Source organism: Zea mays, chromosome 6, assembly GCF_902167145.1.
Source record: "Zea mays cultivar B73 chromosome 6, Zm-B73-REFERENCE-NAM-5.0, whole genome shotgun sequence".
Taxonomy (NCBI): domain Eukaryota; kingdom Viridiplantae; phylum Streptophyta; class Magnoliopsida; order Poales; family Poaceae; genus Zea; species Zea mays.
Window position 1 is genome coordinate 102,695,648 of NC_050101.1, and position 16,239 is coordinate 102,711,886.

Sequence of the window (16,239 nt, forward strand, 5' to 3'; positions counted from 1 at the left end):
GCATATTCTCGACTCATTGGCTGCGCCGGTGAGGCGTATAGCTTTTTAGGATGATCAAAACCAATTGACAAGCAAATTTGGGAATGGGATCACACCTGGCTAATAACGAGGTGTAATTTTGCTGGTTAGATTTGCATTTTAAAAATGTGGCAACTTGCTGATCCCGATCCCATCAGTTCCAAAAACAAAATGGCAAGTTCTTAATTAGAACATATAGTTTTATGAAGTAGGAACCGTGGAACATATAGCAAGAGATTTCGCTCGCCAGAAGCGAAGCTACAAACTGAAAATGTTGCGCCAGGCCTATTATTTTAATCTAATTACATTTTACTATTAATTCACCATGAGTAAGTTACATCTTACATGTCGTGTACCGAAAATCCGGCAGATTTAGTAGAGTTAGTGTACACCAAGAATCCAAAATATGAACACCATACAACAAGAAAATCCTCCCCTACAAGGCTAGGGTTTAGGCTGGGAGCGCGGCCGCCGGTGTGGCTGGGGGAACCCGGTTCTCAACAGGGATCTCGGCAAACTCAGAAAGGATCGCCCGGAACTCGTCTCCGGTCACTGTCTCCTTCTCAATGAGCACCTCAACGATTTTGTCAATGGCCTCCCTGTTGTTTCTAATGTGCCTCAAAGCGATCTCGTAGGCCTCATCCGACAACTGCTTCACGGCCGAATCAATGTCCTCCGCGAGCTTCTCTGACATGGAGTTCCTTGCCATCATTCTCATGATGACGTCCCCACTCTGCGCTCCACCCTCCATCAGAGACCATGGACCAATTTCAGACATACCGAATGTCACAACCATCTGCAGAACCATTGTGATCTCAGTACAGTTGACAAAGATCGGTAGTAGTAAAGCATTGAGACAAGATATCTACAGATCGCTGTCCATTCTAGCAGACTCTACCATGTGATTTTGCAGCACCGTTTGGTTCTTAGAATTCATATAGTCGTCAGTCATAAACCACAAAATGGTTCGTGACGACTTGCAAATTCTTTGCAAACGTTAACATGTACGTTGACAAAATTCCAATAGAAAAGGTAGTATACCTGCTTGGCTAAGCCAGTAATTTGCTGCAAGTCACCAGCAGCTCCAGTGGTCACCTCAGGCTCTCCAAATATGACCTCCTCAGCAGCTCTACCACCAAGGCCGCCAACAATTCTGGCAAAAAGTTGCTGCCTGGAGATGAGTGTTGGGTCATCCATCGGGATAAACCATGTAAGACCACGAGCTTGACCCCTTGGAACTAAGGTAACCTTTTGGACAGGATCATGGCCAGGCGTCAAAGTTCTGCAAAGAGATTTCCACTCCACAAATCAATGAGATAAATTTGACATGGAATGGTTACCAAGGAAAAGACATACAAAAAGGCAGTCCAATAAATCAAAAGTGAAGCCGCGAAGATACAATATGTTTTTCTGAGGGGAACATGGAAACAGGAAAGGAGCCACTTAGTACATCACAGCTATGGGCAGTTCATTAAATATTAAATCCAAGTCGTAGTACTCTATTGCATCATCAAATAATTTCCATGTCATCTTACTACTATCAGATATTTTAGACAATATATTTAGTAAGCTCGCTTTAGAAACCATATTAGCGCATGTATGCACCTAAAGTAATTGAAATACCTTAGAAATAATTAAAATGCAGATCAGAATATCTGAGAAACCAATCAAAACCTAAATTAACCCAATCACATTCCAATGTTAAGACAAAAGAAAGAAGCTCTGCAAAGAGGAAGATCCATCTCTTACCCGCAAATTGCATGCCCAACTTCATGGTAAGCAACAAGACTTTTGCTCTTCCCGTCTGTCATCACGGTCCCTTCCATACCAGCTACAATTCTGTCAATAGAATCATCAATCTCTTTTGAAGAAATTGCTGTCCTTCCCCGTCTTCCAGCCAGAATGGCTGCTTCATTCAGAAGGTTTGCCAAGTCTGCTCCGCTGAACCCAGGTGTTCTCATTGCTATGACATCAAGAGAAACATCAGAATCAAATTTCTTGTTGCTACCATGCACTTTTAGAATCTCTGTCCTTCCACGTACATCAGGAACGTCGACAGACACCTGTGTAATGAATTACAAGGCATACCAAAGATGTTAAGAACAACCCCCATATATTTCCGTTAAGATCTAACTAGTGTTCAGGTATTGAATGAAAGATGAATCAAGCTGAAGAAAATGGATCAGCTGAGTAAGCTACAAAGGAAACAACATGGATATTGAACCTTTGGCTACAAAATGGTTAGACTCGAATTTTTGCAAGTAAACAATAGACAACATTACAAAGACAGAACAGAAATCTAAATGCAATGACAGATAGAATCCAACGAAAATAACAAACCTGTCTATCAAAACGCCCAGGTCTAAGTAAAGCGGAATCCAATATGTCAGCCCGGTTAGTGGCAGCAATAACAATAATTCCAGTGTTGCCCTCGAAACCATCCATCTCAGTTAGTAGTTGATTGAGAGTCTGCTCCCTTTCATCATTTCCACCACCAATACCTGTACCTCTTTGCCTTCCAACAGCATCAATTTCATCAACAAACACTATGCAAGGAGCATTCTCCTTGGCCTTCTTGAAAAGGTCACGAACTCTGGAAGCTCCAACACCAACAAACATCTCCACAAATTCAGAACCTGAAATTGAGAAAAATGGCACGCCAGCCTCTCCTGCAATTGCCTTGGCAAGCAAAGTTTTACCCGTCCCAGGAGGACCGACAAGCAGAACACCCTTAGGAATGCGAGCACCAACAGCAGTGAACCTTTCGGGTTTCTTCAAGAACTCAACCACTTCCATGAAGTCTTGCTTCGCTTCATCGACACCAGCAACATCATCAAATGTAACACCAGTGTTGGGTTCCATCTGAAACTTGGCCCTAGATTGACCAAAACCAAGGGGAAAGCCAGGACCATTGGGTCCACCGAGGCCACCCTGTGCCCTTCTTGAAAGTAAAAACAGACCACCGATAAGGATAAGCGGGAATGCCAAATTTCCAATAAGGTTGAACAGAAGAGAACCAGAGTCCTCCTGGTTGCTGTGAGCAGCAAAATCGATGTTCTTCTCCCTCAACTTTTGAAGAAGCTCCTGGCTTAGACCAGGAAGCTGCACACGGACTCTTTGCACGCGGTTACCAAGCTCAGGAGAAATGGCCTCCACAATAGCAATTGTCCCATTCTCAAACAAATCAACCTTCTTCACTCTATCCTTGTCAAGATACTCAAGGAACCTCGAATAAGACATCCTCGAGGACGAGACGCCTTGCTCATCAGCGAGAGCTTTCTTAGCGCCCAACAAGGTGGGCAGTCCAACTCCAAGGTTCCCAAGCGCAAGTTTTAGGAACTTCCTTCTGGCATCGCTGGTTTTGTGCTCCAAGGAAGCAGTCACTGACACCGGCCTTTGTGTGACACCACTCGAGGTACGTGCTGAGAAGGGAAGCACACCCTTTGCCACAAGACTCATGGATGGCAGCGCCATCTTTTCTTACTGAAAAGTGGAGAGAGATCTTGTCAATGAGTGAAAAGAACAATTGTTGCAAAGCACACACACACAAAAGTTCATCTAGGAGCTTGGTTCATCGTTCTATACCATCAATTCAATTCAATTGAAACAAGCACAGGCGTGATTCAAGTCTTTGTGACCTTACTAAAGAGTATATGGCAAGGTTTTAAAGTCGGGCGACTAGTCGACGACTAGTCGAGAAGTCGGTGAAGAGGTGATAGTCGATCTGAACGACTCGACTTTCTCTACTAGTCGCTCGACTCGTCGACTAGTCACGACTAGTCGCAACAGTTGAGTCGAGCGACTTATTTGGGCCTAGGTATAAAAATGTGAGCCCACCCACCCATCTCAACCGTAGTAGGTAGGATGCTAATGGACAAGTTTTCTACCTTATTTATCTATGGGTATGGAATGATTCAAGACTTGTTGAGGACCAAGACAAATGGTAGAGATATTGTGAGGCATGCAACTACTCTGTTTGTAACATCCTTCCTTACATTGGCTAATGGCTAATATGTGGAAACAAAGACAAGGGTTGAAAGTTCTCTTTGTTAGTAATGATTAATGAATGGTGTGAGAACAAAGAACGAATAATGGATGAAGTAATTTCTATTGTTGATAATAGGTTGGACAGTCAGATGGATACCAATCTATATAGAGCAACTTTGTTTTTGAATCCAAACAAGTTCTTTGAAACCGGAGAAAATGATAGAAGACTTGCTACAAGACTATATTCAATATTTAATGATATATTGTAGAAGATGGAGATCGATGAAAATATACTAAACAAGGTGTTTTATAGTGTTTCAGCATGTTTTTAGTCTTAGCATATATAGAAAACTATAAAAATATAATCACCGGCTTATGTTCGACTAGTCTGTCCTAGTCTCGACTAAACTACTAGTCAGTAGCTGCACGACTCGACCCGACTTCTCGACCGGAAAACATTGGTATATGGAAAATCTCCTTGGAGGAGCTACAGGATGTGAAGTGCTTTGGAACAAGTAAAGAAAAAAAACATGATTCACAAGAAGACGGTTTCCAGTAAACTACAGGTACTTCTACAGGCTAGAAGCGCCCAAACCATTATATTCCTCAATCCTTACTCAACTGCAAGCCAGCAAGCAACTGCAAATCATGAATCGTCAGCCTGCTAAAGTATGGTCCTTAGAGCATCTTCAAGAGACTCTTTATTGACTCTCTATTTGACTCTTTATTTATCTCTCCATAAATATTAAACTCTATATATAACATCTCATTACAACAGACCCTTCAACATAAAGTTAACTTGTCTAGTGAGAGTTGCTAGCCAAATTTGGCTAGTGAGGGAGTTAATTTAGAGAGCCGGATAGCTTAGCAAGTGAAATGAGTCTGTTGGAGAACTGTTATGCTATTAAGTAGCTAAAATTTAGCTTGACAAGTTATTTAGCTAGTATTTTGGAGATGCTTATTATACAGAATAACCCGCCATACCTTGTCCGTAGATATCGACAAACTCACTCAAGAGGGCAACCTTCTAAAAGATTCCTCTATCCTACTGGCAAATCATAGATTAGCTCCACGCACCGACACTCCTACTTCTCCCCCCTCTCTTGAAGCTAAAGGAGTCCAAACGAAGTCTAACCACAGACGCTCCCATCACAAGCAAGCAAGATAAAAGCAACTTGACAGACCCCAATCCCACGACACTAGACTGGATTCAAGCAGCCGGTAGCAGAATCAGTCACCAGAACCCACAAATCGAAGATGCGCACGCACGCACGCACGCACCTGTGTGCGAACCGGAGCCGGAGCAGGGAGGGGAAAGGAGCGAAGCCGAGGAACTATTTGGGGGAACGAGCGGAGCGTAGAAGTAGGCGAGCACACTGACGGGCGCAGATTTTTCTCTCCTCAGGTTCGTCTCCGGTGCGCGGTGGCGTGGGGATTGTCTCGGGGAGGAGGCAACGTGGGCGGCTGGGCGGCCACAGCGTCGATAAGGAAGAGATGAGCCCACATGACATAGACGGGAGTAGTCGCCAGGTCTTGAGGCGGGTGAAATGTCCGGAATTCCTCCTGGCCAGTGCAAAAATCTATGAAATGTCCAGAGCGATTGGAGTTTGTGCTTTTCTTGTGTCGTTTTTTATTATGTTTTTTTATTTTTAATGACTTGATTCGCGTAAGATTGGAAGGAGGGCGACGGCTAGTGGCTGGTAGCAGCGGTAGCTGTTTGTAATTGTAACCCAGAGCGCCCGTTTCTACTTCCAGACGAATTCATGATTTCACATTGCAACTCCTGTGTTTGGGTGGCATGAAGCCACTCCACGACTTGCAACACATGCAGGGTCTGAGGACCGCATATCAGTTAACCGCCACCACATCAGTGAAACATTTCTCCAGGTGTTCCACAATCCACGAAAGTGCGATGATGGCACTGTGAGCGAGAGAGAGAGAACGGTGTGACTTTAGAGCAAAACATTTAGTATAAATTCAGATTCTTTTCTTTTTTTGATTTTTTAATACTAAACGGATAAAATAGCGTCATAGCCAGACCGGCCGTTTTGGCAGTAGAGATTGCGAGGAAGGGAGTGAAAGCGAACGCTACTTGCTAGATGAACAATGCAACACGCCTGAAAGCGCTATATCTCTTCGAACTTGTGTATCATTACCACCTAGTAACTTGTACTATTATTACCACCTAGTAACTTGTATTGACAATCTAGCTAAAGCATGTGTTTGTCACCTAAAAAACATGTGTTTATTTTAATTTTATTTTTTTGAACTAAGGGAGATCATGTAAAAAAATTAAAACTATCAATAAAACTGAACCAAAGGATGTTTAATAAGGAGCAAAAGGGAAATCATCCGAATAATAGCTAGTGCCTATTTTGGGGGGTAAAAGTAACCATTAAACCCTCTCGAGGTGCAGTTGCTGGCTTTCAGAAGGGAATATGTAAATTTTTGCAACTCAAAACCTTCATTTCAGAAGGGAACATGTGGCTCGTAAGCATCTTTCATGTTGACACAAAGGGCTAGCCCAGGTAACAAAGGTACCATCATCAATTCATCATTTGTATGACATAATAAAACACTCTTGACAACAAATCAATAGCCGCCTTCACAAAACAATTGTTTGCGTTGGTTCTCTTTATGACATGCTGCTCTTCCCACGGCATGTCATCCTCTGGCCCCACGTAAGGCATCATCAGAAAGATGTCAAGGAACGTAAGACGTATCCCCTCGGAGAGTTTTTCCCTTTGGATACGTCCACACAGGACTGAGTTAAACCGTAGAGTTTTCCCTTCATGCTTTTCATTTGCTGCGCTTCAGGTCGTACACAACACATGCATCCGCAGCCGTTTTCATCTATACCCAGAAAAAGGAAATACATGGATATCAAAATTTTGAACTTCATACCGGATACACTATCAAATTGCATGGTGACAACAACCATGTCGAATATGCAACACAGCAACAGTTCTAACACCATATACAGATCTAAAACAAGCTATTTAGATATACTCTTGTAATGACATGATTCAGGCTCAACGCATGCCAATGTATATACTGCAATAAGCTGCAGAAAAATTCAAGCACCAATACCTGGATGACATTGGTGACTTGTTTCACTGCCCAGCCAACTAATGTGGAAATAAACACCAAGATAATGATGGGGCTTTGGTTCAGGAGACCTTTGCATGCCTATGAAAATGTTATTGATAATACAAAAACGACAGGTGCCAAACATCAGGTGCCAAACAACTCACATACCAACTCGAAATGGCAATATATAGAAATTATGCAATCTTACACTAAGCAAGCTTGTTGACTTCTCATCAGCAAAGAGAAAGAGGATAATATACAAAACCTGTAAGTTTGGTCAAAAGAAATAGTTTAGAGGATGAAATGTAAACGCATATTTTGCTAGCTGAGTAAAAAATTGCTGGATGTGCTTTATTCAGTCCACAATACAACGTTCAACTGATAATTTTCTACATTTGGATTGGATGAATTCGAGCTGCACGGCATCATAATTCCTGAGGACAGCACAAAGTATGAGCAATGACATACCTCACAAGAAACACAGCAGAAGGCCATGAATGGCCTGTACCCATAATATAATTTCAGAAGCCAATTGCCTGTGTGTTTTACATCCTTGTGGCTAGTCTTACCTGACAAGAAAGAACTAGTATAGAAAATATGTCATTACATAGTTACCAAGTACTCCCTCCATTTCAAACTGTATGTCGTTCTGGCCTGTACATAATTTTTGCTACATGTGTGTGTGTGTGTTATCTCTAAATACATAGTAAAATCTATGTTCCTAGAAAAGCCATAACGAGTTACAATTTGGAACGGAGGGAGTAATAAAGAAGTAAAAAATGGTTTGAACATGGGAAACTCTTGAATAGAACACACGCATCATGAAACCATCAGACACTTATTGAAAATGTAATTGCTATCAGATTTATTCCGTTGCCTCAACTACCTTAAGAACAGGATTAGGTGCTGACTAGAAAACAATCTGTTAACTTGCAACAACCGAACAAAATTATTGAGGAAACTCCCCTCAAAAAAAATGTTGAGGAAACTGACCTGTACATCTGAAACCAGTGGCTCGTAATATCCAACCCGAGCAATATCAAGAAGACTAAACCAGGTCTGTTACAATGTTTGCAATTAGGATTTGTACTAGACATTGAGATTCAAGACAAATCAATACAAGCTCTTCTGCTTTTGATACCTGTAAAACTGGGAAAGAAGGGCCAATAAACAAGCAGTGCTAACCCTGAAGAAGAGGAATGTGAGCTATGAAATTATTTCAGCTGTAGAATGTATTCACCCTGCAGATTTTAAAGATTCATTCAAGGAGTACCTATCTGTAACCATGTCCAACACTGCTCCAAATGTTGATGCTGATTCATAGAATGAAATAAATTGATCAGACAATTTTATAACTTAACAGATAGCTTATATACTGTGGGGGGGGAAAGAACAAGAGATTCTGAGATCAATCTTTCCACAACCATTTGAAAGTTGGTCTCCAGCACATAATCCGACGAAATTTCATTATAGCAAAGATGGGTATTAACCTTATTTACACAAGGACATGCTACATGACTTGAACACAAGGGGTATGTGCATTATTACCTTGATTAAACTTCCGTGCAAACCAACCATCCACACCATCAAGGACAAAGCTAGCATGTTTGCAAAGATGTTAGAACAACATACATAAATTAAATCATTGACAAACTCAAGTAGTCCGCAGATATACGACACTCACCTGAAGAAGTACAAGACAGCAAAGAGAGCCTTGTTGGAATAGCAAACCGCAAATGCAATGAAATTTATGATGATCCTAAAATACCCTGTGTGGTGACAATTCCTGGAATTTTAGTCACATAGGTTTCTGTTTTTCATCCATAGAAGCAGCTATAAATAAACATATTGCCTTGTTAGTTAAATTATTATATATCCTAAAATTATGGTGAGAGCTGTCCGGTCATGGCCTCATGGGTTCAAAGCAGCCGCTCCGCATTTGCGGCGGGGAGATTTGCCTCAGTTTATCCCTTCCCCAGACCCCAGTACCCCACTCATAGTGGGAGCTTCTGACACTAGGTCAGCATTTTTTTCCTAATCTTGGGCAACAAAACTAAAATGCAGCTATGTAGATGGTTCTTCTGCATAGCATAGTGGCACCAGAACTAGGATCAAATACAAAATCGATGACAGAAAATAGGCAACGTTTCCAGACCTTGACATAAAAAATATAAATATTACAAGAAAGGTTTTGGAACGGCAAAATAGAATGTCAAAAAAATAACCATCCAGAGGCGTACCGATAATGTTAGGGATGTAGAGATAAACTGATGGCATTTTGCCCGATGACAATTGTGCCACAGATGATCAGGAGTAACAAAGAGCTTGAAGACCGGCAGTTCTGCCCTTTAAATGGTAGCAGCAGTAAACTTAATGGGATTCCTGTCAGATAAGTGTATCGTTTATATATTAAACCAAAAAATAATGTTTTTACAAGGGAATCAAAATATGAGTCCAATTAACACAGTGCTACTATAACCCTTGTACCTTTTACAAACAAAAAAAACTTGCATTTTCATGTCCCAAGGAAATATCAACACACCCGCTGGTTTTCCAAAAAAAAAAAAAAAATAGGAGATGAAAGCAAGCATTTATTTATTTGCACATAGCAGTATAAATGAGTATAGTGGCTCCAGACTACAGGTCACTAATCTGAGGAATCACAGAATTGCAAGTTCTGAACAGATGACATGAAAATTTGAATCTGAAACCCAGGTCTCTTCTGGCAAAATATCTGAATAGTGGCAAGTATAGATGGAACTAGGCATGATTGAAGCATTTGCTTCTTTGTTAGTATAAATCTAAAAGCATCAGATATCATATTTAAACCCATATATGCATGGTTTTGGCATCACGGAGTTGATCTAATCTAACAACATCAGCCAGGGGTGGAGCCAATACAACATGTGCACCAGCACCACCAAGCTAGTAGGCATAATACATCCGATCCAAATACAGATAGCCAAATAGGTTTAATTAGGGTTCGGGTGCACAGTTTTACACAGAAGAAAGGAAAGAGGGGGCATGCCTACTTGGTGTGGCAGGTGCTCGTCGTGGGCAAAGGGCCCAACGAAGACCTGACAGCTGGGAGAAGGGTGGCGACAGTCACCGGCGTGTTTGGTTGCGCTGACACTAGGCCCCGCCCCAGTGATGCAGACACCTGGCTCCATGAAAGTGGCCGAATCGAGCAGGGCCAGGCAAGGTGAACGAGAGAATATGGCAAACAGTGTGTGAACACAGGACGGCAGGAGATTGCAATGCTTCCAGGGCAATTGGGTCAGACTTCTCTTTTTTTATCTCTCGGTTTTCTTTTTCTTTTCTTTCTTTTGCCATGACAATTAGGCAAAAAAACATGTTCAGAGAAACAAGCTTAACACACAACTCATCAAGTTGGCAACAGGTAGTTTTAGTTGACATTAGCAAGCAGCTACAAGTACAGCAAGAGCATAATGAATTTCAGTACATGCAAAGCTAGAGCTATTCATTTAAAGAACTAAAAGAAATAAATGGTCTTTAGGCACAAAAACTAACATAATCTTTTGCCAGGATAAATATACTTTCATACCTATAATGCATAAACAATGTGGCAACACAATTCACTTCAATGTTCAAGGGTTAAAGAAAACACAAACTTGTAAACGTAAGAGCCGTTAGTTGCAAAACACCTTGTTCTCCACCACACAGCTAAACAACGCAAACAAGATATGGTCACTGACAAAAAAAAGTAGATAAAAGATAATGGAAACTTTTATTAAATCATACCCAAGGTATTATTTGCCCACATTTCTTGCATTATACTTCATTTATCCAAGTCCAGATTAATCCCACACCTGCCAGTTCCCAGTTGTAAGCTAAACAGATTAAGCCAAATGAACTCTATTCTTTTCACTAAGATGCAGTAAACTCCAGCTAATTAAATTGGTGCTAACCTACAATAGGTGCTCACCTCCCTTCCTGCTGTATAAGATTCAACATAAATATTGGTGTTGTGTCAATATATTCATTTTCGGGCATCCTCATATCATTTTTAACTACTTTCTGGGTAGAAGTTTTAAAACACTAGAGAACAAAGCAGCCATGTAGATGGAGGTTGACACAAAAAGAGGCTACAAAAATTACTCAATAACTAACACGATATCACATCGTCAGTTGTGATTATGAATTATATTTTAACGATAGGTATTCAATCTCTCTATTCGGCAACACCTTAAAAAGATGTGCTTCAAAATTTTGACAAGTGGATTGCAGGCTTAGATAATTTTTGGAACACAACATTGCTCCAAAAAGTTTTTCTGAAGAAAAGGTATCAATCTGCAGTTTGGTAAGTGAGTCTGAATCTGCAGCACCAAGGACTTCAAGAATTAGTCTGAACCTGCACTTACAGTTCCAAGGGTCTTCTCAATTCTTAATAATATTACATTTTTAAAGAATAATCGAATATATATTGAGTCTGTGACATAGATTCAGTCGCCGTAACACCCTTTGCTGTTTTCCCACTTAAGTTAGTTAAGGAGATGAATGGATGGAAATTACGTAGTGAATGTATGATAAGTCCAGGGACTCCGGGCTACATGTTAAAAGACACACTTGGCTACTTGAGCTCTGTATTGCCATGAAGAAATCTTACTGACGGGTGCTTTCATCTGAGTTTTACTCTAGATCAACACAATGTTTTGAAATGGACGCCTAACTCATATCAGTCGCTGAGAACTTGATATTACAACATTCCTTATCACATAATACTACTATAGTATGCCGCAATTTCTTATGTGACAAACGAATAGCAAATGAAAGCAAAATAGAGCTACAAAGCCACGGCATCAACTAACACCAATAGAATCGGCAAAATAGCCAACCCTTTCCATGATTAAAAACAGGAGCAACATATCCCGCATGGATCCATCTGAGAAATATATGCCAGTGCTTTTATCCCCAGATAAGGCATGAGAACGCTGAACGCAGTACAATCCCATCAAATCCAGAATAACACGAGACTACCGAACGAACCTGATACCATCTAGCGGATCGAGGCGAACCCCGCGAGATCCAAGCAAGCCGAACCCGATTCGAGCCCGCGGCGGTGCAGATTCCGATGGAATAAGGCGGAGCGGAGCGACGGGATGAAAGCTACTCACTAAATCCTTTCTCTATGAGGTAACTGAAGGTGTGGCCGTCGCAGTTGTAGGTGAACTTGTTGCTGGCGGGGAGCTTCTGCAGCCACTGGGCGGCAATGGTGGTGAAGTCACCGTGAAATCGACGTACTAGGCCAACACCACGGTGCTCCGCGCCACGAACGTACAATATCGTAAGCGAGCTGGGGGCGGACGGTGGCCCGCAGGCGGTGACCGCGAGTCGTTAGGCGGGCGGCCGGCCGGCGGGAGGCGGGGATGTGCGGTGGGTGGGCAGCGCGATACGCAGGCAGGTGTGGGGATTTTGTGTGGCGGCCCGGTGTGAGGTATCAGGGACGAGAAATTTGGAATTCTGCCTAGTAGCCTTCGCGATTTTACAATCTTTGAGAGTTTTCGTCTAAATTTCATTATAAAACGGTCCTTTATAAATATTTCGCACACAATATAATGCTTTATATTAATCGAAAGAAATAATGCATATTTATATGGACATTGAGGGCAGACACAACGAGGGCTTAGAGACTGTTTGGTTGGGCTGTGACTGTGAAAAAAAATTGTTGTTGGCTTTGATATGTGGAAAAAAGCTGATGTAGCCTGTGAGCTGTTAAAAAAATAAAAACTGTTTGATACAAACCACTAAAAATCGTTAAAAGTTCTTTGATATATGTATTCTTGGCTCAGGTACCTTGTCCAGAGGGCCTCCACACCGACTTAGAAATCTTAGCAGGTTGCTTTGTATTAAGTGTATTCTGTGAAAACCACATAGTGGATCCCTAGTCATTCACTTCGATAGTGTTTAAGGGTCCGTACAACCCAGGCTAGATGGGATACATGGCTTGTGGGTAAAGTTTTACCACCTCTGCAGAGTGTAAAACTGAAATGTCAGTCGTGCTCACGGTTAAGAGCAACCTGGACCCTCACATGATAATTGAACATAAAGATGGAGAATAAATCGTGATCCGATGATTCACAAATGGTTTGCTTAAGTGATTTCACTTAAGTGTTTTTGATATAATCTTATGTTATTGTTTAATTGGGATATTTGGGATACACTTATTAGTAAGACAGGTGTTGCTAATAAAATGTTGACCAACTAAAATGCTTACCGCTTAACCTTAGCCTTACCTTGTTAAACTTCATTGATTTTCCCCCACTTGTTGAGCCCCGACCATAAGTGAGCTCACCCTTGCTAATATTTTGATCAGTGTGATGAAGAAGACCTTGATGGAGATTTCGATGAATACTGAGTCTAACGATGCGTCGATCATCTTCCTGTGGGAGATTACCCATGTTATTTCCTCTATACTTTGATGATACTGTTTAAGATACTATTGTCTGGATGTTGTAATAAAGATTATTCTCTTTACGCCTTTATTGTATTGTCTTTTGATATATTACACTTGTGACGTCAACATATGTGTCGAAAATGGATCTTGACACATATATGCTATGCATTCGGTTTTGCCCCCAGAACCGGATGTGACAGAAGTGGTATCAAAACTATGATGACCCTAGGTCGTTAGACTAGTTAGAAATGGAAAGCCTAGTCTGTTCAAAACTTGCTAATTTCGTTCTTATAAAATTATTTTATTAGCCTTACCTCTTTAAAATTCAACTAAGTTGACAATTTCTCTTGCAGATGGTTCGCACTCTTCAAACCACCCAAGTCAATACCAACTACGTCCCTCTGCCACGGTAAGTTCCTATCTACCCAGTGGTAGTCAAGGATATTCCTGTGGATCTCCCTCGCCTTCATGTGGAGAATGGAGTCATCCTGGAGGACAGCTCGGATGAACTTCAGCCTACACCCACCCCGTTGGCAGAATCACTAGCCTTCGCAGCTGGATCGTCAGCTTCAGCACCGACTGCACCAGCAGTCCAAGCCCTTGCTCTCGGAGGCGACGACCCAGACGACTCTAGAGATGATGATGAAGATGACGACGACGAAGAAGATGATGAGGAGAACGTCAACAAAGAAGCTGACGGTGTGCAGCAGGACTACTTCATGGGGTTAGGGTCTGTCATCGAACATTATACATCAATATTTGAGACTGGGCACTTCCACAATGTAACGCCCCGAATTTTGCAGTTGAATTTTTTTCTTTTCTTTACTCGCCAAAATTCGGGCGTTACCTTTTCCTTTTCTTTTTCCCCTCGCTAAACCTTGACCTTTTCCAAAGTTCTAAGCGGGATTCGGTTTGGAATTCCCGTACGTAGAAAAACCCTAAATACTTTATGTTGTTTGATGCACCATGCCGCCCTTGCATTTCTTTTGATTGCTTTGAAAGCGCAATTGCATTCATGTAGAAAGATCGGATTTCGAAAATGTGGAGAAGATCTTTTCTTTCTTTTTTTCTCCCTCTCTTTTTTCTCTCCTCTTTTCCTCTCTCTCCCGCGCCGTGGGCCGACCCCGGCCGGCCCAGGCCCCTGCGCGCCCCCCTCTTGGGCCTGGTAGGCCCAGCCGCCCCCCCCCCCCTCTTTCCCTTATTCCCTAACCCTCTCCCTCTCCCCCCTCATTTTCTCCCTCCCCACCTAAGCCGCCGCCCCTACCTCCTACCCGCCCCCTGCCCTAGGTCGCCGCGCCGCCCCCTGCCGCCGGCCGCCCCTCGCCGTCGATCCCCGACACCGGTGAGCCCCCCCCCCCTCCTCCCTCTCTCCCTCCTCCCCCTCTCCTCCCTCCCCTTCCCCTCGCCGCTCGGCCCCATGGCCGGTTCGGCCGCCCGCCCCACCCCGCCGGCTCGGCCGCTCGGCCGCCCCGCCCCCCTGCTCGGCCGGCTCGGCCGCCCCCTGCGCCGCCCGCCCTCGCCAGCCCGGCCGCCCGCCGCCGGCTCAGCCGCCCCGGCTCGGCCGCCCCTGCGCGCCCTGCCCCCGGCCGGTTCAACCGCCCTAGGGCCGGTTCAACCGCCCCCCCCTTCTGTTTTTTATTTTTTTTATTTTATTTTATTTACTTTCTGTGATCATAATTACTGTATTTTAAGTAGGCTAATCACTGTTCATGCTATGGGAAAATAGGAAGTTTAATTTAAAATTCTGTTATGTTATTGATTCACGTAGTTAATTGTTTACCCTGTGCAATGTTGATCAACTAAAAGTGATTAGGTTTCCATCAGTATATATAAATATATATAACAGAATTATTTTGTTAAAAACCAATTGTGTCATTAGTGCATAAGATTTAACCCCCTGTGAGACCTTTCCCGTTTCTTTCTAACCATAACAAATGCGTTATCGAATGTCATACTTGATGCATATTCGCTTTATTTGTTATCTTGTATGGTGTACTGTTCTTTTGTATTAAATATGTGGATGTATGTATGTATGTTTGCGCTCGCATAGAGAACGATCCGGTCGAAGAGCCCGAGGAATTCGCAGGAGAAGCCCCTGAGCAGCAGTCGGTTGGTGGAGGCAAGTGTCCTTTGACCTATCTATGTCCTATTCATTCTTTAATTCACCTCCCGCATTACACATTTATACCCAAGGATTGACTAGCTTTTGTTACCCATGCCCTTGTTTACCTATTTGGGTCGGATTATTACTACTTAGTCTGATGCTATTGCTCAACTCTAATCAATGAACATGATGTGATTATCTATGATACGCTGTTTTCCCGTTCTTCTTTATGATTATACTTGTGGTTTTCAAGGGGACTCGAGCGGTTTCTCGAGTGCCTCTCCGTAAGGACCTGTTCTATGGATGACCGCCCGGGAAAACAGTGCAACCATGAGGGCGGAATGGGGTGCCCTTAGCTGAATAATTAGAGGATCCGGGATGTAGTTCACTTAGCCGTCGTGCCGTCAATGGGGCTCGGTGTATGCGGCTCGCTCTGCCAAGTTTGGGTTCGCCCCTTGGGGAGGAGTGCGGTGCATTTAGGAAACCTAACGGGTGGCTACAGCCCCGGGGAATCTTTGTAAAGGCTACGTAGTGAAACCCTGCCTATTCACCTTGGTAGTGTTTAAGGGTTTGATCGGCCCGAGGCAAGAGGGAATCACGGCTTGTGGGTAAAGTGCACAACCTC

The 16,239-nt window shown here is 42.8% G+C and overlaps 2 protein-coding genes across 14 annotated transcripts; both read right to left on the reverse strand.

Annotated features, from left to right (window-relative positions):
• Positions 1-252: 252 nt before the first annotated feature.
• On the reverse strand, positions 253-5,499 carry LOC100147735 (filamentation temperature-sensitive H 2B). Of its 2 annotated transcripts, none has more exons than XM_035959354.1 (5): positions 4,990-5,290; positions 2,359-3,501; positions 1,768-2,081; positions 1,060-1,300; positions 253-814 (listed from the first exon to the last, which is right to left on the reverse strand). In XM_035959354.1, exons 2-5 carry the CDS (start codon positions 3,490-3,492, stop codon positions 470-472), a joined length of 2,034 nt encoding a protein of 677 aa, XP_035815247.1. In that variant the 5' UTR covers positions 3,493-3,501; positions 4,990-5,290; the 3' UTR covers positions 253-469. The 2 variants fall into 2 exon arrangements, with proteins under 2 accessions (XP_035815247.1, NP_001120721.1); NM_001127249.1 differs by having other exon boundaries at positions 310-814; positions 5,287-5,499.
• Positions 5,500-6,429: 930 nt separating this feature from the next.
• LOC100136826 (phosphatidylinositol synthase 2) lies at positions 6,430-12,600 on the reverse strand. Of its 12 annotated transcripts, XM_035959351.1 has the most exons (14): positions 12,103-12,577; positions 10,858-10,925; positions 10,661-10,779; positions 10,128-10,255; positions 9,336-9,477; positions 8,780-8,864; positions 8,644-8,693; positions 8,369-8,408; positions 8,237-8,281; positions 8,089-8,154; positions 7,564-7,678; positions 7,304-7,360; positions 7,096-7,194; positions 6,430-6,858 (listed from the first exon to the last, which is right to left on the reverse strand). In XM_035959351.1, exons 5-14 carry the CDS (start codon positions 9,370-9,372, stop codon positions 6,805-6,807), a joined length of 648 nt encoding a protein of 215 aa, XP_035815244.1. In that variant the 5' UTR covers positions 9,373-9,477; positions 10,128-10,255; positions 10,661-10,779; positions 10,858-10,925; positions 12,103-12,577; the 3' UTR covers positions 6,430-6,804. The 12 variants fall into 12 exon arrangements, with proteins under 12 accessions (XP_035815244.1, XP_035815246.1, XP_020394355.1 ...); XM_035959353.1 differs by lacking the exons at positions 10,128-10,255; positions 10,661-10,779 and adding an exon at positions 9,583-9,640 and having other exon boundaries at positions 12,231-12,577; XM_020538766.2 differs by lacking the exon at positions 10,128-10,255 and having other exon boundaries at positions 10,728-10,779; positions 12,231-12,577.
• Positions 12,601-16,239: the final 3,639 nt, after the last annotated feature.

Bases quoted from the DNA above. Each gene is read 5' to 3' on its own strand.
- LOC100147735 (XM_035959354.1), bottom strand. From the start codon at position 3,492: ATGGCGCTGCCATCCATGAGTCTTGTGGCAAAGGGTGTGCTTCCCTTC. The intron at 1,301-1,767 runs GTAAGAGATGGA...ATCTCTTTGCAG, and splicing joins GTTGGGCATGCAATTTGCGG to AACTTTGACGCCTGGCCATG. The intron at 815-1,059 runs GTATACTACCTT...ATGGTTCTGCAG, and splicing joins TTACTGGCTTAGCCAAGCAG to ATGGTTGTGACATTCGGTAT.
- LOC100136826 (XM_008649046.3), bottom strand. From the start codon at position 9,372: ATGCCATCAGTTTATCTCTACATCCCTAACATTATCG. The intron at 8,865-9,335 runs GTACGCCTCTGG...GTCACCACACAG, and splicing joins CTACATCCCTAACATTATCG to GGTATTTTAGGATCATCATA. The intron at 8,409-8,643 runs GTAATAATGCAC...TCTATGAATCAG, and splicing joins TGCACGGAAGTTTAATCAAG to CATCAACATTTGGAGCAGTG.